This window comes from Cetorhinus maximus, chromosome 12, assembly GCF_964194155.1.
Source record: "Cetorhinus maximus chromosome 12, sCetMax3.hap1.1, whole genome shotgun sequence".
Lineage (NCBI taxonomy): Eukaryota > Metazoa > Chordata > Chondrichthyes > Lamniformes > Cetorhinidae > Cetorhinus > Cetorhinus maximus.
The window spans coordinates 95,162,265-95,185,034 of NC_135890.1; the positions used below are offsets into that span (position 1 = coordinate 95,162,265).

The window sequence follows — 22,770 nt, forward strand, 5'->3', positions numbered from 1 at the left end:
GCGGCAGGCGGGCTGGGCGTGAGCAATCGCAGAGCCAATCGCCGCCCGTGATCGGCTCCATGCCGCCATTTTACGCAGGCAGGCAATTTTTTAAAAAAAATCTCAATCAGTTATATCTCCTGTGCTTACTACACAATTATGATTTACATTAAATGCTCTTTTTCAGTTTTAAAAAAAAAAGTATTTCAATTGTAATAGGTCATCTAACGCTTCAATAGTCTTCATTTAACACATCACAGTGAATTGTATTTCTGAGTCTCCTCAGCTAATTTCTCTCCTCTCTTTTAAAGGCATTGACTCCTTAATAGAGTGCAGTTCCGCGGATGGCAGGTACTATCTGGGACTCCCTTCATAAAGTGCAGCTCTGCAGGTGGCAGGTGCTATCCAGGGCTCCCTTCCAGAGGGCATTATTCATTTGAGTCTTGGTGTCACATTTCACGGGTTATTTCATTAAGAGGACATTATTGCAGAGCCTGCATCTGCCCTCATCCAACATTCATAAAAATGAACTTCCAGCAGGATTTGTAGGGTGACAAATCAGGACTGAGAATAAGTTTTTTTTTTAAAAAATCCCACCCTAAAATAGGGGCACACAGCTTAATTGTAGAAACCCTACTACTGAAAATAATTAATTCAGATCAGACTATGGATCAACATTGTTATCTTCCTGGTTTGTATGGATTAGTCATTCACTAGGTGAGCCTCAGGGAGCTGCAGCCATGCTTCACTGACATAAGTAAAGTGGAACCATAAGGCTTTCAGAATTTCTGAATTCTAAGCTTTTCCTTAATCAACCTCTACAGAATTTATGAGATTATAAAGGCCTCAATAGTTTGGCAAGAGTTATAGAGTAGATAGGGTAGAAAAATCAGGACAGAAATGCAATATTTATTAGCTACTAATAACTCCAAAGGAATATTTTTGTAGGACTTGCATTAATGACACATTTGACACAGGTCAAATACCCTACAGAAGACTACAACGTCCACTGAAAAAACATGAAATATAATATCAGTCCCCTTTATGTTCAGATGTCATGAGGAAATTGGATTATGTTCTTTGAATTTTTGTGGAGCACTAATCATGCTGTGAATTGCATCTGGTTTGCTGGAAAGACAGGCCAAATAACCTTTCCCCAATCAACACTCTATGCAACACACATTAGGCAAGCCCCAAATTGTTTGTTCTTTCTCTCAGTGGTAGCTAACAATAAAAAGGCTTCAGTAGCTTATTGGCACATAGATAAAAATAATTATTGCATTTAATTGAACAGAGCTGGAACATAACACAACATTACATGAGAAATGGGTCAATGGTTAGTTAATGTTATGTTTATTAATATTTCAGATCTGCAGTACCAGTGCCATATTATCTCTATTATATTAGGGAAAGAACAATGACAATGCTGCATTACCGTGATACGCAAAAAGATCAGTAATCCATCTACAATAGTTTGCAGAGAAAAATAGCACTTACCTGCCACAAAGGGAGAATTGCAGTGATTGCAACAAGAACTTTCCTCAAGTAGTTGTTCTATAACATACAAACATGTTGAATTTTATACAAAAGCTTCATGCCTCAGTTAAACAGAAGTAAATATTTAGTGATGCAAAAAAGATAGAACTCTGAAGACAAGCCATTAAACAAATTATTTTGGTTATAGATAAAATTTACAATTGCTCCTCTATTATATCTTTAAGCTTGAGGAAACGTATTTGATTTCTCTTTCACAACCCAGAAGATATATATGACTGTTATATCAATATGCTCCACTGGAAAGTAGGCTGACGCATGTCAGCAAATGGAAATTTCTAACCTCAGGTGGACTGCAAAGGAGACAGGAAAAGAAGCTGGTTACGGAGTAGTCACCTGGTAAAAGGCATTCTTTTGATCATAGGATAATACATGTTGGGCGGGGGTGGCAGGGGGAAAAAGAAGGGGATAACTGGAAAAACATCCAAAATAATGAAAAGAAAATCAATTACCTGAATTTTTCCCACGTCGGGTGGGCTTGCGTTGAGCGGGCAGGGGCAATCGTGGAGCCGATGGCCACCTGCAATCAGCTCCGCACCGCCATTTTATGCGTGCGGGCCAATTAAGACCCACCCAGCGTAATACGCGAGCAGTAGCGCTCGTGCGGGTGGGGGAGGGAGAGTCGGGGCCAGCGCTCTTACGCACGTGTGCGCGAAAAAGCGCTTCAATCTCCCTGATGCACGGAGCTGACTCAGGGGGATTGGAGCACTTTTGAAAACAATAAATTAAATCAATAAAAATTTAACGAAACATGTCCCCTCATGTCACTGTGTCACATGAGATGGGACATGCTTTTATTTTTCAGAAAAACTTTTTATTTAATTCATAAAAGCTTTAGGAAACCTCATCCCGCTCGTGGATGAGGTTTTCTAAAAAAACGTAAAGGCTGCTTGGCTTTTTCGCCTGCCTCCCAACCGGGGCAGCGTAAACTTGGCATTAATTACCTCATTAATGGCCTTAGTAGGCCTACCAATTATCGGCAGGCGCGCAGCTGATTCTAGCGCGCGCCCACCGAACGAAACATCACGAGACAGCGCGATGATGTTGGGACGCACGCCTGACATCATCGCGTGTCATTTTACATACCGGCGTATCGGGCCCACCCCGCATGCCAACTGTAAAATCCTGGCCCATGTGTTTGAAAGTGCTTGTGTGAATGCCACCATAAGTAGTGACAGATAACCTTGCTCTCCAAAAATACTTAAAACTATAATGGCAACTATTGACTTCACAGCAACTTCAATACTTACTTGATGAAACAGTCAGCTTGGTAAAATTCCAACCCAACATCTGACCCATTTCTGCCACCACATAGAAAAGCCCTGACAAGTTACAAACATCATTCTCTGGATTTTGACAATGGTGCAATATCCCTCTTATCCTCCTTGATGTCTCTGCAGCCTGTGTCACACAACTTGCAATTATGTAGTGCCTGATCACAGTAAAACATCCCATGTAGCTTCATTGAAGTGTTATAAACAAAATTTGACAGTCAACTGCATACACCCCTTCTAATACTCCTCTCTTGTCCAGCTCTACGAAGCTGGCTTTGCTTTAATGCACTTTTGGTGTCAGCCTTGACTTTTGTCTGAGCCTGCAAGTTACGGGTTTGTACAACTCCAGAACCTTGAGCACATAATCTATACATTATCCATCCTCAATGATGGGGAACCTAGCACAGAGCAAAAGATAAGGCTGAAGCATTTGAAACAATCTTCAGCCAGAAGTGTCGAGTGGATGACCCATCTCAGCCTCCTCTGGAGGTCCCCAGCATCACAGATGCCAGTCTTTAGCCAATTCGATTCATTCCACGTGATATCAAGAAATGGCTGAAGGCACTGGATACTGCAAAGGCTTGGGGCCCTGACAACATTCTGGCAATAGTACTGAAGACTTGTGCTCCAGAACTTGCCATGTCCCAAGCCAAGCTGTTCCAGTACAGCTACAACACTGGTATCTAAATGCAATGTGGAAAATTGTCCAGGTATGTCCTGTACACAAAAAGCAGGACAAATTCAACCTGGCCAACTACCGCCCCATCAGTCTATTCTCCATCATCAGTAAAGTGATGGAAGTGGTCATCAACAGTGCTACCAAGCAGCACTTACTTAGCAACAACCTGCTCACGGCCACTCAGCTCTTGACCTCATTACAGCCTTGGTTCAAAAATGGACAAAAGAGCTGAACTCCAGAAGTGAGGTGAGGGGACTGTCTTTGACATCAAGGCAGCACTTGACAAAGTGTGGCATCGAGGTGCCCTAACAAAACCAGAATCAATGAGAATCGGGGGAAATCTCTCCGCTGGCTGGAATCACACCTCACACTGTCATGAAATATAATAATTATAATATTATTGTGATTTATTGTAAAGGTAGGTTAATAGTGGGGTTTGAATTAGTTTCTCTGTGTGGTTGTGTGTATGGGGGAGGATGTAATTGAATTGAGACAGCTGATCTGGGGCTAGGTTTGAAATGCTAAATATGTAAACATGGCTGAGTTTTAGAATGTGAGGAAAATTTGCATTTTTAGATAAATTACAGTAGTTTGAATTTCAAAGAAATGACAGGATGGTATACTAAAAGAAGCTAAGCCAAACTGTGTGTTTATGAAAGATTTATTTTATGAGAAAAGTAAAGTTGCAAAGACATATTGGAATAATGGAATTTACATTAAAAAGGAGAAACATGTATAAAGGAGATGGATATGTGCAAGGGAGAAGGCATTCTAAGATCTAACACAAATATGAAAACCACCAGCCTCTGTACATCAAGTTGCTGTCTACAGGAACCGAAGCTAAGAAAACTCACTTTGAATATCACTGTCCAGGGTAATGGGTGTTTTGCCTGGGTCTCTTAAACTTATATTTCGTTTTACTGTTGCCTTAGGTGTAAGGTGTAACTGGGAGCCAGATTAATTAGGGGATTTAGGAGTTATTATAGTAGTAATTTGTGGACCTATGTATGTGCTTAAAATCTTTTGTTTAATTTGAGTTTTGTAAAAAAAAAAACTCTAAACCTTGGTGGACTTATTACTACTGAATTCAAGGCACGCATCTCAAAATAAAACACAAATTGCAAAGCAGTTGTGGCAGCTGTTTCAAGTTTCCCTCTGGAATTTGAGCAGCTTGGCATTTGCCATCCACTGTGCCATAACAGCACAAAAGAAGATGGTTGTGGTTGTTGGAGGTCAATCATCTCAGTTCCAGGACATCACTGCAGAAGTTCCTCAGGGTAGTGTCCTCTGCCCAACCATCTTCAGCTGCTTCATCAATGACCTCCCTTCCATCATAAGGTCAGAAGTCCGGATGTTCACTGATGATTGCCCAATGTTCAGCACCACTCATGACTCCTCAGGTACTGAAGCAGTCCATGTCCAAATGCAGCAAGACCTGGGCAATATCCAGACTTGGGCTGACTAGTGGCAAGTAACATTCGTGCCACACAAGTGCCAGGCGATGATCATCTGCAACAAGAGAGAATCTAACCATCGTCCCTTGACATTCAATGGCATTACCATCACTGAATCCCCCACTATCAAAATATTGGTGGTTACCATTGACCAGAAACTGAACTGGACTAGCCATATAAATACTGTGGCTACAACAGCAGGACAGAGGCTAGGAATCCTGCAGCGAGTAACTCACCTCCTGACTCCCCAAAGCCTGTCCACTATCTAAAAGGCACAAATCAGGAGCGTGATGGAATACTCTCCACTTACCTGGATGAGTGCAGCACCAACAACACCCAAGAAGCGGGACACCAGGACAAAGCAACCCACTTGATTGGCACCCCATCCATAAACAAGCCTCCTTAGACAGCACCTTCTAAACCCATGACTACTGCTTTCTAGAAGGACAAGGGCAGCAGATACATGGGAACACCACCACCTGGAAGTTACCCTCCAAGCCACTCACTATCCTGACTTAGAAATATATTGCCATTCCTTCACTCTCGTTGGGTCAAAATCCTGGAACTCCCTCCCTAACAGCACTGTGGGTGTACCTACACCACATGGACTGCAGCAGTTCCAGGCAACAGCTCACCTCCACCTTCTGAAGGGCAATTGGGATGGCCAATAAATGTTGGCTTAGCCAGCAGTGCCCACATGCCATGAATGAATAAAAAAAAATCTGAAGACAAGCAAGGGCACCAACCAGATGGCCCTGCTAACATATATCCCTCAATCAAAATCACGAAAAACAAAATGATCTGATAATTTATCTCATTTCTGTTTATGAGACCTGGTTGTGTGCAAACTGGCTGTTGAGTTTCCCTACATCGCAACAGTGACTATGTTAAAAAGCACTTCATTGCTTGTGAAACATTTTGGAAACTTATCAGAGTTGTGAAAGATGCAATATAAATTCTCTCACCTATCTGACTGCATCCAAAGCAGCTCTGTCAATGACCTTGCTTCCCACACTTACACCATAATCAATGAAGTCATCTGAAAATCTACCCTTGGTCCCCTCCACATACATTCTACTTGCTGCCCCCTGCCCACATCATTCACAGACAAGGGGTCAACCTCCAAATGTACATGGGGTCAACCTCCAAATGTATAATATTATGACGTGGCAGGTGATGTGTGCTAAGCAGACCAAATGCACAACGGAAACTTGGGCACACTATCACAACGGTTTTGCAATTTGTATTTATTACGAGAAGATTTGGGTACTGAATTCAGAAGTAATGAGTCCACTAACACATTTAGAGATTTTAAAAACTGAATTAAAACATTTATTAACAAGAAAAGATTTCAAGCACATACATAAGATTAGTTATTTATTATGACAAATCTCAAAATTCCTAATTAAACTGACTCCCAACTACACACACCCTTTAAGGCAACAGTCCAAAATAGATTTTAAATTTAAATACGAAACCAGCAAATTTACCACAGCACCCAATCGACAGTGGAATTCCAAAGGCTTTTCTCCAACTTTATTTACTGGACACAGCAGACATGGCTGGAGGCTTTCCCAAAGCACTTTTACAAATTCCTTTTAGTTCCAATCTGGCCCGACAACATCACCATCCTTCCTTCTTTATATATGTTTCTCTCTCTTTAATCTGTAAATTCCATTGTTCTATATGTCTTTGAAAACGTACTTTTCCTATAATATAAAAATCTTTCATGTTGCCAATATGGTCAGTGCCTTTTGGGAAAAATAAACATAATAACCTTGCACTATTTATCTTGTTAGTTGTAAACATCCTACCATCCTTTTGAAACCCAAACAACTCTTTCACTTATCTAAAAATGCAAGTTTCATTCACGCCCTACATGCTAAGGCCTCATCCATGTTTACTTATTAGCATTTCAAATACCTTTTACCCCTAGCTTCTTTTGATAATTTCAAGCTTGCAGCCTGACTCTAATTTAGTTAATTCACACAGGCAGAACCATCTACACTCTCACCCATAAACTTACTTTACAATAAACCACAATAATATTATGAAAATTATAGTTTCATGACAACAATGATGACGCCATCTCGATCCCATAACCATGTCTCCCAGTCCCCATTACCCTCACTGCCAAACTGCTTGTTCAGCATTGAGCCTTGGATGAATACTAACTCCCATCAGTTAAACACTGGGAAGAATGAAGCTTTTGTTCCATTGCAAGCTTTGCTCGGTCACCGCTGATTCTATCCCTCTTCTTAGTTACCATCTTCAGTTAAACCAGGCAAGTTGTAGCTTCAGTATCCTGTTCAATCTTGCCCTCTGGCCCCATATATCTTTCCCACCTTAACGGTGGTCCACTCCCACCTTATCAGCACCGAAACGTTCATAATACGCCTCCAATAAGTCTTCCAATCTTTGGTGACTCTCCTAATTTCTTTTTCGATACCTTGGGATCTGTTTTCCCCATTCCTCCGAAGTGCTTGAGAAGTTTTTCTATGTTAATAGCGCTGTACAAATGCAATGCTGTTGTTGATCCCAAGGAAGTAGGCTCAAAATGAAAATGGTAAAACGTACTTTTGGAGCACTATTAGTTTGCATTAAATATTCACGCAGAAGGACTCAACTGTATTCCTTTACTTACCATGTTAAAAGCCAGCAGTTTCTGCAAAATACCATTCCATAGCTGTGGGTCATACACTCTGTACTCCAAACTCAACTCAGTAACCAATCTAACAGCCTATGAATAAAAGAAACATTGTTAATAATAGTTTCTTATACAGAAAACTTCTAAACCTTAAGGAATACAGTGCTGACTTTTAAAATAACTGAATGAATTCAAACAACTAGGACCTAAATCTCCAATTTCTAAATATAACTTTGTGCAAAAGTATTCCAATACAGTAGCATTCACTATTTTGTTTTAAATATAGAATGTATCATCTAACTTTATAAATGTGAATTTGAATGTTTACATCTATTTCTACTTACTATTTACAGGAAACAATTCTGAAATCAATTCAGAGAAAAAAGGATCCAAGTATTATTGTATACAGATCACTCAAGGTCCATGACCAATGCAGCAAAGCTGTTGTCAAAGAAAAAAGGCATTTGGTTGTAATAATAGAATCATTCAATGAAGCCTTTTCCAGTCCTTGGCTAGGTTGTTTCTTGAGTGACCAGTTTTGGTCCCTTATGTGGCCTTGCAAAAAGTTCAAATGAAAACTACAAGAATTTATTAACAAAAACAGAAAATGCTAAAAACTCAGCAGGTCTAACAGTATCTGTGGAGAAAAAAATAACAGAGCCAACTTTTTGAGTCCTAATGACTCTTCTTCAGAGCTAAAGAGGAGTATAATGTAATGAAATTTATACTGTTTAAGGGGGGGTGGAGCAGGTGAAGCTGGATAGAAGGCCTGTGATAGGTGGAGGCAAAAGAGAGATTGCCAGAGATGTCATGGACAAAAGGACAAAGGGGTATTAACGATAGTGATACTGGCTAAAGGAGGTGCTAGTGGTGGCATTAAGGTTGGAGAGCAGAATGTGATAATGGCAGGGCAAGGGTAAGCACTCTGGAAAGAACAACATGAACAAGTGATAGGTGGCCCTTGTGGGGGTGGGGTGGGGGGAGGGGACAGTGGTGGGAAAAAAAGATTGAAAATAGGATAAAACAATGAATAAAAATGAATTTAAATAAAAGTAGGAATAAAAATAAGTGGATAAAAAATAAAAATGAAAAAATAGAAATTAAGAAATGAGAATGAATATTGAAAAAAACGGGATATAAAAGGGGGTGAGGATGGAGGAGAGAGCTCATGGTCTGAAGTTGTTGAACTCAATGTTAAGTCTGGAAGGCTGTAAAGTGCCTAATCGGAAGATGAGGTGCTGTTCCTCCAGTTTGAGTTGGGCTTCACTGGAACATTGCAGCAGGCCAAGGACGGACATGTGGGCATGACAGCAGGATGGGGTGTTGAAATGGCAAGTGACAGGAAGGACTGGGTCATGCTTGCGGACAGACCGAAGGTCACCCAGTCTGCCTTTGGTCTCTCCAATGTAGAGGAGATCACACTGGGAGTGGTGAATGCAGTAGACCAAATTGAAGGAGGTGCAAGTGAAGCGCTGCTTCACTTGAAAGGAGTGTTTGGGTGCTTGGATGGTGAGGAGGGAGGAGGTAAAGGGACTGGGGGTGGGGGGACAGGGTGAAGGGAAAATTTGTTTGGTGGTGGCATCATGCTGGAGTTGGCAGAATTGGCAGAGGATAATCCTTTGAATGTGGAGGTTCTTGTGGTGAAAAGTGAGGACAAGGGGGACCCTATCATAGTTCTGGCAGGGAGAGGAAGGTGTGAGGGCAGAGGCGCAGGAGATGGGTTGGACACAGTTGAAAGTCCTGTCAACCACAATGGGTGGGAAACCTCGGTTAAGGAAGAAGGAAGACATGTCAGAAGCGCCGTTTTGGAAAATGGCATCATCGAAACAGATGCGACAGAGGCGAGGGAACTGAGAGAATGGGATTGAGTCTTTACAGGAAGCAGGGTGTGAGGAGCTGTAGTCAAGGTAGCTGTGGGAGTCAGTGGGCTTGTAGTGAATATTGGTGGACAGTCTATCACCAGAAATTGAGACTGAGAGGTCAAGGAAAAGAAGGGACGTGTCAGAGATGGACCATGTGAAGGTGATGGAGGGGTGGAAATTGGAAGCAAAATTGATAAATTTTTCCAGGTCCAGACGAGAGCATGAAGCAGTCATTGATGTACCGAAAAAAGAGTTGTGGGAGGGGGCCTGAGTAGGACTGGAACAAGCAATGTTCCACATACCCCATAAAGAGACAGGGATAACAGGGGCCCATGCGGGTACCCATTGTCACCCCTTTTATTTAGAGGAAGTGAGATAAGCTAAAAGAGAAATTGTTCAATGAGAGAACAAGTTTAGCCAGACGGAGACAAGAGGTATTCCCAGCTTAAAAAATCTTAGTTATCCGGAAGCTTAAAGAGCTGGGTCTATTTACTTTAGAATAGCATAGACTTAGTGGTGATCGACGGAGGCATTTAAAAGGGTTGAATTGCAAACCCACTAATAGATTATTTCAGTTTGACAGATTGGGGAGGACCAGCAGTCATGCATTTCAGCTATGCAAAGGTAGGAACAGGTTAGATGGTTTTTCTTTTCCCACAGTTGTGGACCTTAAAAATTGCCAGCTTGTGTAGTGTGCTCACTCTCTGCTTGCCTTTAAAGAGCTTGACTGGTTCTTGGCTGTGGCAGAAATCACATCTTATGAATGGCAAGTAATTTGCCAGTTTACATAAGCATGGTCAATGTGGTCTTCTGGACTAGTTTAATAGCATGAGAGAGCTGGAAGAAGTTTCGTATTTCTTCCCTTTTTTGTTCTGTTGTTGCCTCTTCTAGGAGACTACATGGCTGCTGGGGAGTAGGAAGTGTATATTCATGATGCTCCAGCCATCATGAATGTGGGACAAAGTTTGATGGACCAGCTGCTCTTTTCCTACCTGACAATTTTCATGTGTATCACTGCTGTATATACTGTCTGATAGTAAGATCAGACAACACAAAGTGAATCACATCAAATGATTGATGAGCAACAAATATAGAAACACATTTTCTCTAATCAAAGCGTTACTAAAGAGATAAATTGTACTAGTTGTCCTACATTAAAATATAAATGGATTTTGGTACTAACTCTAGGCTCGTGGTTGTGGTTCTTCCATAAACCTTTGATCATGCCTTCTTTGGGACTGCTGTGGAACGATTCAATGGTGTACGGTATGTTCAAGATTTCAAATTCAGTCAAATAAATGCAATACTTCAGGTAACGCCTACAAGAACAGAGGTCAATTACATTTATTAAAGCTAGTTCCATTATGAAAAGGTTTTTATTGAATGAATTAAGTAGACACCCTACTAACCTTCAAAATCAGCAAGTTCTACAGATAAACAAGCATATCTCTTTCATAGTAATGGTTTTAGTTATGGTGCTGTTGATTAAATTACTAACACAACTAGTGTGACCTATTTAGTTTACATTCTGAAGCAGTTTTTCTAGAATGTTGGTACTATATAATCCTCTGATTACCTCCGCCACTGAAGGTGAGTTATATTGTTTACAGACAAACAGGCTATCTCAAAAACTATTGGATGGATTTCAATGAAACTTGGTACAGAGATTGGCTCTGGCCCAAGGAAGAACTGATTAGTGTTTGGCGAAGATGTGGATCCGGATCCTGGAACTTTTTAAAGGATCTGTTAACATTGGGAAATAGGGCGAATTGACTTTTTAAAAAATAATGTAGTGAGTTATGTTATTTAGAATATTGTTGGTTGTTTTAGAATGTTGTGGATTGTCTTAGCTGCTGTGCAATTTGTCACAGCTGTTAAAATATGTGCTGAGCTTTCAGAGCAAGTTATTGGATGTGAATTGGCTTGAAACCTCCTCAGATGGAAGCAAATAATAAAGAGATCTATTTTTTCAGCTTTGTAGTTACTAAACTTCAGCCAAAGTCAGGAAAAGTCTCAAGGAGGAGCTCATAATTGTAATAACATTGAGTTAACACTGCATGATGGAGTGTGTGCTCTACTGAGTGCCCTCTTCGCTTGTTAAAATCCAAAATAGTCTGAGTTACAAATAACCCAAAATGTTTCATTTAGCAATAATTGTCTTCCTTAAAATGTCAAGTAATATTTTTCCATTTACTCTATCTCTCCTAAAGACAATAATGCATACTTTACATATAACAATAACACTTCAGCGCTGTACTCAAGTGAGCCAGGACATTGTCAGCAGGTAATTCAATCACAGGGGCCATCACAGCTAAGCCTGACCTTGTCCTTGCTTGAATTTATCCAGCAGGCGTCAGGCAGTCCTGGGAAGCCAATTGCTTATTCTTTCCTCCATCCCCCAGTCTGATGGTTCAGAAGCTACTTATAATGTCCTATAGCTCCCCTGGCTGATTGCCTAACTTAGCAAAGGCCTAGGATCAAACTTGGAACCTTGCTAATCTATATGGTTCAATGTCACAATATATAGCATATTTACTAAGCCAAAGGCCCAGGGGGCAGGGAAAAGAGAAATAAGAATTTTCTATTCCATTTTCAATTAAATTTCAATTGTTTTGTTAACATCAGCCAATTAACATGTTAGAGCTGTGGGGCTCTGACATGGAGGGGTAGACTAGTACTGTGTACTTACTATAAAGCAACTTGGAAATGCATTTTCACCAAATTCTTTGCAAAGGAACGCTTATTGGTTTAGAATAGCAAGGTTTATTAGTAGGCAATTATCAAATGGTGCATTTGCAACATACTTGACTTGTTCAAATGATTGCTGACTGATGTTTGCTATTGTCTCACTGTCCGCAATATGAAGGAGACACTGCAAAGCACGGCTCCTATGCGAAAATGGCAGCTGGGCACCACCAAATGGCTAGAAAAATTAGAAATGTGAGATTATTACTCAATCTTAAATTTACCAATCTTACATCGTGTAAAATCTATAATCATGGTTCAAAGTCAACAAAGACACTTGTGTTTCAATGGACCAGACGATCAGTGCCTGAGATTCTCCACCAGTTATGGACCAGCAGCCTCTCTCATCTCACCCACAGAATGTAGCACCACAGGGAAAGAAAACAAGATGGCAAATTAAAGTTAAAATTAAACCCTACTTTTAGAAAAAAAAGGAGTACTAAATCAAACCCATTTGTTACTCTTCTTTCACTCATTCATACTTAACATTTTTCCTAAAAAAAACATTTTAAATGCTATTTTTTCTTTCTTGCTTGTGTGTTCTCTGGTGCCATGATGACAGAAAAATCACAAGGTTCAAAACTATAAATAGCTGCACATTGCACCAATATGCTGTACCACTAGGGAGACCTGGAATTTCTTGCGCAATTCCTCCCTCCAAATGTAACTTTTTTTTCTGTTAGTTGTTATTTTTATTCTCTCATTGGAATTGGTTCCGAATGTGCTACGCAAAGCATTCAAAACAGCAGACGTCATGCCAAATATGATATCTTAAATCAAAATACTACAGGCAGCAAAATACTTACTTTTGCCACTGGCTGATTTTGTTTTTATTTCTTAAATTTTAATCAAGTTAGGATATAGGCCCACCTGTCATCAATTTTAAGCAAGCAAATGTAATGCCAATAAAGTTATATATGTTGAAGATTCACATACAGATGATGAACCTGTTGCAACAGTAAAAAGTAATTTTGCACTGTAGTCAACTGGATACATTTGAAGAAGGTAAATAACTCTGCAAAAAAGCAAACATAAAACAAAGATTAGCTTCAATTTAAGGAAAAGAAACGTTGTGAAAAACCTTTTAAAATGAATACTTGTTCCTATTAGAAGCAAAAATAATTTTTTAATTGAATTCAGTTAGATAAAATGCGGTATAACAAAAGTGAAATGCTGCAGCTGCTGAAATTCTGAAATAAAAATAGCGTTGTTCAATACTATTACCTACAAGTGGGTAATTTAGACTGGAAATTTAGCTGCAACTAATTGCATTTCTGGTTAGTAAGCAAAAATGAGTCATAAGACACCATTGTTGTGCATATGATCTCAATAATTCTATTCGCATGGTGTATATTAGTGCACTTTAATCTGAGATGGTTGATAAAATGACAAGATGCAAAGCAGAGTGTGCGAGTGTTTTTAATAGAATGCTTTACTGTTGAATGATGTTAGATACTTATTAAGTAAATATATATGTGAAGCCTGTATCGTGCCAGTATATGGTGTATGTAATATGTAATTGCCTACTAAAATTAGGACATGGGGCTAAAATGGTGTCACCGTAGTCATACCTGTGGCTAGGCAGCAAATTCTACTGGACAACACTTGTAATGCACAATGCTAGTAATTATACTCATTTCACAAACACAAGTAAAAGTTTCGTCTGTAATCCACCAATAGTTTAGTTTTAAAGTACAATGGGGTGAACTTCTGCAAGAGTTCATTAGCTTACCTACAACTTTGGTAAAAGAGTTATGGAACACTGTAAAATGGCATAAACATTACTTTATTTTTAGCTTCTCTAAGCGCACACTTGGTTAAGGCAGTGAATAACTATGCCATCCACATGCAGTAAGTCTCAAATTCAATCTCTGCTTTCTGCTGAATTAGATTATTGCAGCTGAAACAACAGCAAGGGCAATAAAACTGGCCTTGTTATCCCAGAATTAGGGAGGACAAGATAACTCGTGACCCTGCTCCTGAACATGTTCAATTACTACATATATGGATAGGGGAAAAGGGCAGGATCAGATGCAACTGATGCTGCAACCACCCTTCCCAAGTGAAATGCCTGCCAAGACTCATTGTCTAATCACAAACATTGAAGAACAGCTATTTGTGAGAGATATCAGCACGCAAACGACACCCACATATTTCTGGAAAGCACTGTCCAGAAGGATAGTGGAAATAGATTCAATGGTAACTTCAAAAGGAAAATGGCTAAGTACTTGAAAAGGAAAAAAATGCAGGAGTCTAGGGAAAGTGCAGGGAGTGGGACTAATTAGACAGCTCTCTCAGTCAGCACAGGCACAATGGTCCAAATGGCTGCCTTCTGTTCTGTCCAATTCTATGACATAATAATACTCCAATAGGGACTCAATGCTTTCAGAATAGAGGGGAGGCAAAGCCTTAACATTATACTTAAGTCACAGAGCAGCATACACAAAGTTAGAAGAAAGTACTATGAATTATATATGGCAATGTATTCATTGCCTACAATTGATCTGGTCAATCATATACACCGCTGTGCAGCATGTCAGCATGGATCAGTTGGGCTGAGTGGCCTGTTCCTGTGCTGTAAATTCTATGTATTAAATACTCTTGTTTCATCCAAAATAGTTATTTTTTAATTCGACTTTTTAAAGATAAACCTATATAAAGTTCCTTTAGAGACTGTGTGTTCATATAGAGTGAAGTGATCTCTTGGAGATGAAGGAAACCATAAGGAATCCCGTGGAGTGGACCTGTCCCTTAATAATGTTGGTATAATCATTTAGGGCAGGATTTTTCAGTCGGCGTGCTGGGGCGGACCCGACACACCGACGCACGATGACGTCGGGTGTGCGTCCCGACGTCATCTCGCTGTATTGTTCGGCGGGCGCGTGCCGGAGTCTGCTGCGCGCCGCCGGTATGTAAACGGTCTATTAAGGCCATTAAGGAATTGATTAAGGTAATTGTTAATGCTGCCCGTCCAACCTTAAGGTTGGCAGGCAGGCGAAAAGGCATGCGGCCTTCGCATTTATTAGGAAACCTCATCCACAAGCAGGATGAGATTTCCTAAAGCTTTTAGCAATTAAATAGAAAATGTTTCAAAAATATAAAAACATGTCCCAACTCATGTGACACAGTCACATGAGATGGGACATGTTTAAATAAATTTTTAAACCTTTTATTCATTATTTACAATAGCAATTCAATTTCCCTGAGGCAGCTCTATGCCTCAGAGATTGAAACGCTCTTTCGCGCACATGCACGAAAGAGCATTGGCCTCGACACTCTCTCCTCCCCTTGCTCGCACAGGTGGCGCTGAGCGCTACGGCTCGCGTTTTACTTTGGGAGGGCCTTAATTGGCCTGCTCGCGTAAAATGACGGCACGGAACCGATCGTGGGCGGCGATCAGCTCCGCGACCGCCCGTGCCAAGCCTGCCCGCTGCCTGAAAAATTCAGGCCTTAGAGTTTAGGTTTCCTTCCTACCAAGTATTTTTTTAAAAAAGCTAACTACAGTAGCACTACCAGACTATGATGCTTCACGAGGAGATTCACATTGCTCAAATAATGAGCTGTGCATGAAATTTGTCTGAAAGAAAAACAAAATTTGTGGAAGTAATCGACATGGGAGTAAGCTCTAATTATTCGTTGTACTTACCCCAAAAGTCACTTTTAAGCAACTGTGAGAATGGGAATATTAAATCTAAAGGTTGCCCAAAACAAGACAATACTGTATCTAAAATATATGAAGTTGGCCATAACGTTCTATATATATATATATTAACATGAATAGAAGGAACTCACCTCATCAGCGCTGGATCTTCTTGCATGTTATTAATGTTGTCCTGTGACTTAGAATCCTAAAATTAAAAAAGAAACGCCTCTCATTAACATAAATTTAAGTTATTTCATACTGACATTATTAACAAAAGATGAAAGCATCCATCTGTAGTAAAAATCACAATCCTAAAACAAATCTGTTACTTACAGGGGTGAGAGTGGCCGAAGACAAAAAAGTCTAAAATTAGAGGTTGAAGATAAAAAGGTCTGAATTTTTTTGTGACAGGAATCATGTAGTTATAGCACTTTTTACGATCTATAGTGAAATGCAAATGCTTCTAGGCCACTTCAAAGGAGCGGAATTATTAGGCCTCAAGTGGGTAGAAACATTAGGCAGGAATTTCCCCCCGTTGGGGGGGGGGTTGTGCGGGGTCAGGTGCAAACCCGATTGGCGCCCTTGATCGGGGCCGCGTCGCCATTTTATGTGGGCGGGGCAATTAAGGCCCACCCAGCATGACGTGCACCCGGAAGCGCTGAGTGCTCCCTGTGGGGGCGGGAAGGGTTTCCCAGAGCACAGAAATCTCCCTGAGGCACCTCTGTGCCTCAGGGAGATTAGTTTAAGTTATGAAACCTTGAAGAAAGGTAAAAATAAAATTTAAGGACATGCCCCCTCACGGGAAACTGTCACATGAGCTGAGGCATGTCCATTAATTTTTTCAAAAAATTTTATTTAATTAATGAACCTTTCATGAAACCTCATCCCGCCCGTGGATGAGGTTTCATGAAAAACGCGAAGGCCACCTGGGCTCTTCGCCTGTCCGCCAACCTTAAGGTTGGACGGGCAGCATTCTTAACAACTTTAATTAGTTTCTTAATGGCCTTAATAGGCCTTTGGCAGTTCGGTGGGTGTGCAGCCGACTCAGCTGCGTGCCTGCCGAACTGATAATCTAAATGATTTGTGGTGACGTCGGGACGCCCACCTGATGTCATCGCACGTCACTTTACGCATCGGCAAGAGGGCCCCACTCCCCTCGAAAATTCTTCCCATTAGTTTTCCCTTTGTTTACCTTCTGTCCAGCTGGACCAATGCATTTGTATAAAATCACTGAAGTGATCTCAACATTTCAGCGTTCAATGTAGTTAGTGCACGTAACACAGGATGAAGTCCATACTAACAACAGAACAAAAACTGTGTTTTTAAAATACTTTGTAAAAACGCTATTTTATATAATCAGGTCAGCCTCAGCCGAGCTCTCCATATCCCATTGTGACAGGCTTGTTGAAGCGCAAAAACACACACCTCTTCCCAACTAGCCTCCCCTTACCCACACACACAGCAGCCCCTCTTCCCTCACCCCCCCCATCATTCACTCAGCAGCCCTTCGTCCCTACAACCCTCACCCCACTCAAATCCCTTCCCCATCACTCAGTCATGCTCTCCCTCCCCACTCACTCATATCCCCTCCTCCTTCTCAACCCTACCATCCCTAACCTGGATTTCTCTAACTTGCCAGACTTTGCTCATCACTGCTACTTCCCCTGTCAATGGGTGGTTGTGGTACTGCCAGGTATCCCCACAGCCTGGCACGGAGCTCAGAGCGCAGCCTCTTCCATATCAGAGCACTTGGGTAGCACCGAGATGGCAAGTAGGCCAAGCCAGGTTCTGCCTGGCACAAGGCTGAGTGAATGAGGCCCTAAATAATTTTCTCACCGATTCCACTAGCACATCATAAACTAAACCAGAATGATAGCTACCCAAGCCTAATCCGGCCTAGTTAGTGGCAGAGACTCCCTCCTCTTCTTTCATTTTACATTTCTTCTTCTTGGCTTCCCATAAGATGTCAAAAAGTCATAGTGCAGCGGAAAGACTCCTAAACTCATGCTGACAATTCTCATCCCTGTACATGCTTATAGCAGTAACAAATAGCGTATAACTAGAATGAAAGATCTCGAGACCCAATCCTAAGCTGGAATCAATGTTTTAGGACTCAACATCATTTTTCACTTACAAATCTATATCATTTATATTATAGGAAGGAGAGGGAAACAGCAAGCAGTTCACTTGTCTTGCACAGCTATCTCATTTTTGTCTCTTCACTAGCTTTTGCATTTCTACCTTACCTTAAACGTCTCTACCAACTTTTACTTTTAAGGAAGTTTTTTTTTTAAATGAAACAATTTTTCTCCATTATTTCGATACAATGAGGAGAGAAGCCTAATGAATAGTATATTCCACTAGGGAGGAGGGCAAGAGGCAGCTCTGCAACTTACCAATGACTATACAGGAAAGTGCACATCTGTTGTTGGCCCATTGACAACTTATAAAAAGTGACTTAAATATGCTTGCATTTAAAATTGCACAAAAGACTTACAATTTCTTTACACTTTTGACTTCTGTTTGCACCTATAAAGCAGGTAAGGAACACTTGGGAGGTATCTTTTTCAGAACAAACACGCTGAAGAATCATTTCCATTCTAATTAGTGTTGGAATAGAATCTAACAACCTCATTAGCTGGTCTAATAAAAGATAAAGGGCAATTCTAAAATCTCAGAGCCAGAAATAGTAAGATCATCAATAAAGGCATATAAAAAGGGCTTGTTAATTGTTAGAAAGAGACTTGTAAAATTTCTGCCAACAAAAATTGGAATTTTAAAAAATAATCAACAGAAAGAAAGTCAAATTTGCTCATCTTGAAATATGCAACAGGATCAAATGAGCAGGTTTAAAGATGGATCTTGAAGGCACTGCTTCAATCCAAGGAAAAGCGACACAGTATTGAGAATATGAGAAACATTGCCATAGAATGTCATAGATGCAAAGTTAACTGAATTGTTTAAAAGTGAGATAGCTAATTATGAAAGAAGGAAGGGTATTAAAAAGGATATAAAAGGGAGGAAATTGGGGTCAAAAAGATAAAGCTGCCATCGCTAATATAGAAGAGCAGGTTCGATGATGGCAAACAACTCTTCGGTAGTGCAAAATGTCAGTGTTAAACAGCACTCATCTTATATTAAACCATGTAAAGGCTGAGTAGGAAAAGATGGAAACATACATCAGGTCCAACTTTTAGAAAAATGGCAGAAGTTTAGTTCGAGACCATTTGCTGGAACCCAAGTGTCACACCTCAACCCAAACCAGTAACTTATTTTCTGACGTTGACTGACTGACATTTGCAATTTCCATATTTTTGCTTCAAAGTTTCTGCTTTTGTATTTATTTTCATCAAATCCACAGATCTGTCATATATTGAATTTTCAACACAGCAATTAAATGAGTTTTTATCATCCATGTTAATTACAGCAACCATTGTCCTTTGTTGCACTGAAACCAGGAACATTATGTATTAGAGCTTGCATACAAGATTACACCAGCACAAGTGACCATAATATTTGCTGATCTTTAACTGCACTGATTACTCACTTACCAAATCTGGTTTGGTAGGGGGGCACAAATATTCCTCCAGCAATGTAAACCTGATTTTATTTATATCTCGGTTATTTACTTCTGCTAGTTCACCAGCTGCAGTGTGAATATCTAAAAAAAAAACAAAATTCCCTTCAGTAAACATTTCAAGTCTGAATCAAATGGTTTCATTTCCTGTTTCCGATTGAAATATATTGTAATATTATCCATTGACAGTCAGTTAAATCAGAGAAAGAAAGCCAATTTGTTCTGAAGGACTGCTATCAATACTTTGCCCTCCATCACTGTACTTTTTTTTAAATATAAAGAGGGTATGGATTTTTATGCATATCAAGATGATGGAATTAGTGAAATTCAGATTATTATCCTTCAGTGCAATTTCCTTATTCTTAATACTATTAGTCCTCCAAATTAATACATAGTAAAGTACAGGGCAAATACTGAAGATTTTTGATCCTTGCATTAACCATTTGAGGTCCTTTGGATCATGGTGCACTCAAGAATTTATAACCTAGGCCTGAATTTTTCAGTCGACGGGCAGGCTCAGCGGGAGCGGGTGGGGCTGTCACGGAGCCGATCGCGGGCGCCATTTTACGTGGGCGGGCCAATTAAGGCCCACCAGTGTAAGACGCGAGCTATAGCACTCAGCTCTACCTGTGTAGGCGGGGGGAGGAGAGAGAGTCGGGGCACGGAGCTGCCTCAGGTAGATTGAAACGGTTTTCAAATAAATAAATAAATGGATCAAAAATTTATTTAAACATGTCCGCTCATGTGACTTTATTTTTATATTTCATAAAAATGGTTTTATTTATTTAATAAAAGCTTTAGGAAACTTCATCCCGCTCATGAATGAGGTTTCCTAAAAAACGTGAAGGCTGTTTGGCCTTTTTGCCTGACCGCCAACCTTAAGGTTGGGCGGGCAACGTCAACAATGATCTTAATTACTTCCTTAATGGCCTTAATAGGCCATTTAAATACCAGCGGGCGTGCAGCCAACTCCAGCGCACGCCCACCGAACAAAACATCGTGAGACAGCACAATGACGTAGGGACGCACGCCTGACGTCATCGTGCGTCATTTTACAAGTCGGCAGGTCAGGCCTGCACGCCGACTGAAAAATTCTGCCCCATATGTTTTGATAGAGTAGGTACTGTAAATAACATGAAACAAGCTCAGGTCATTCCAGATCAGACAAAGAGGAAATCAGTTGTGAGCATAATGTGAATGGTGTCACCTTAGGGAACTTGTACACGTGGTATTCTGTAGCCACAGCAATTCTGATAATTTTGCTTACTGTCACAGGTGTAATGCCTGCTGCTAAGGTTCATATAAGAGAAGAGAACCAGACCCAGAGGTGAGCAAAATGAACAGCATCAAAACCAGCAAGTGGATATGTAATCAAGGCCTATACTTGGGCAGGGAGAGAAGGCACTTGTCAGAATTTGGACAGGAGTTTAAGTATCTGCTGGCAGGTCAGAAGCCAACTCTGAGTTGCTCTGGCAGAGATAACACTTAAATTTTCCAAGTAGAAGGGAGAGCAGGAAGTTTGATGTAGAGAATGGGAAAGTGTGAGGCTGTGGATGCAGGTTTGTAGTCTATGGGAGGTAGGTATGGGTGGTGGTGGTAGGTATTGGTGATGTTTTAATACGTTCTTAAAACGTAGACAACACTGTCAATAAGGCATTTGTTGCCTTTAGATGGTGGTGGTAGGTGTTGTTTATTAGATCATGCCAGTTGGTGAGGTTAAAACTAAGACACAGCTGTTTTCTTTGCAGGAGTTTTTTGACTTAGTTCACAGTCAACACTACTCCCAACCCCCTAGTATCCCAGCTATCTCTATTTATGTGTATACAAATACCCTCACCTGTTTAACAATGTAATTGCCATTAAACCATAACAATTTAATTAATAAGACATTGACAGGGGTGGGAAGACTACCATCTCATCGGACTTCTGTAGACCTTCTGGTGACGGTGTTCCCACAATAATGTTGGGTCTGGATATTAACAGTGAACAGGGAGGATGGTTTTGGAGTAGGTCTGCTTCCTTGCATCAAGTCAAACTATGGTAAGGCAATTGACACTGAATAGCTCAGATAGCCAGATGATAACGCAAGCTTAGCATTTTTATGGATACGCAAACATAAATAGTTTCTTTCACCGAACAAAATGCTTACCTGGATAATCCTTGGCAGTAGGGTGCTTTAACCTGTCTTCGATGCTGCTATGTTCATACAATGAACAAATTAGTTTAGCTGGCAGTTTAATTAATTTCAGGTACTCAGGGCTGTTTAAGTTGTGGATTCTCAGCAGGTTCGCAGTGGCTGAATTCTCATACTCTACTCGTAACTTAGTTAGTGAATCCTCTGCTTTTTGACGGGCTTTTTCCTAACAGTTTAAAAAATTGTATTATCAGTTAAAAATAATATCCCAGGTATAGTTTTAATCACATAAATATCTATATTACAAGGTGTAATTCCACACAGCCAGTGGAAAGCTACACGTGCACATTGGAGTTGCTATCGCCCTCTTTTCCGAATGGTGCTCTCAATGAGTATATTTCCTTGCCGGGAGTGCTAAATTAACTCCATAGTATAACCTTATTGTAACATGCCTTCAATTCAGCCCAGTATGTCTCAAAATCTACAAGATTGCAGATTTTGCAAAAAACAAGCCAGTGAGAGTTGCTAACATGTGGAACATGTACAAACTGTCTCAACATCAAGATAAAAGCAAAATACTGCGGATGCTGGAAATCTAGAACATAAACAAAAATACCTGGGAAAACTCAACAGGTCTGACAGCATCTGCCTGTCAGAACTGGTTCTGCTGAAGGGTCATGAGGACTCGAAACGTTAACTCTTCTCTTCTCCGCCGATGCTGCCAGACCTGCTGAGTTTTTCCAGGTAATTCTGTTTTTGTTTTATGACCATGATATTGATACCCATGGAATCAAAACAAAGCAGCCATTTGGCCCATGCAGACCATTCAAGCTCTCTGCAGGCCAATCCAGTCAGTCCCACTCCCTGCTCGATCCCCGTAGCCCTTAAGGTTTATTTCCCTCAAATGCTATCCAATTTCCTTTGGAAATCATGATTGTTTTCGCTTCCACCAGCAACATGGGCAGTTCAGTTCCAGGTCATTGCCACTCACTGCATAAAAAAGTTCTTCCTCACATTCCCCCTTCACCTCTTGCCCAAAACCTTACCATCTATGTTCCCTTAGTCCCTAAACTATCGGCCATTGGAAACAGCTTTCCTTTGTCTACTTATCCAAACCTGTCACAATCTTGTACACTTCTATCAAATCTCCCCTCAATCTCCTTTGCTCCAAGGAGGACAACCCCAGTTTTTTCTAGGTGGCACAGTGTTACATAACCTGCTG

The 22,770-nt window shown here is 40.6% G+C and overlaps 1 protein-coding gene across 2 annotated transcripts in view; it reads right to left on the minus strand.

Moving 5' to 3' along the window:
* The window catches only part of kntc1 (kinetochore associated 1), a 133,052-nt gene that overhangs the window by 13,240 nt on the left and 97,042 nt on the right, over nucleotides 1–22,770 (minus strand). For both annotated transcript variants that reach the window (XM_078554126.1, XM_078554125.1), the window contains exons 50-57: nucleotides 21,564–21,774; nucleotides 19,389–19,498; nucleotides 15,987–16,042; nucleotides 13,131–13,209; nucleotides 12,254–12,372; nucleotides 10,633–10,768; nucleotides 7,585–7,680; nucleotides 1,477–1,533 (exon numbers count right to left, since the gene is read on the minus strand). In XM_078554126.1, coding sequence (XP_078410252.1) covers nucleotides 1,477–1,533; nucleotides 7,585–7,680; nucleotides 10,633–10,768; nucleotides 12,254–12,372; nucleotides 13,131–13,209; nucleotides 15,987–16,042; nucleotides 19,389–19,498; nucleotides 21,564–21,774 — 864 coding nt within the window. The remainder of the gene's footprint in view (nucleotides 1–1,476; nucleotides 1,534–7,584; nucleotides 7,681–10,632; nucleotides 10,769–12,253; nucleotides 12,373–13,130; nucleotides 13,210–15,986; nucleotides 16,043–19,388; nucleotides 19,499–21,563; nucleotides 21,775–22,770) is intronic.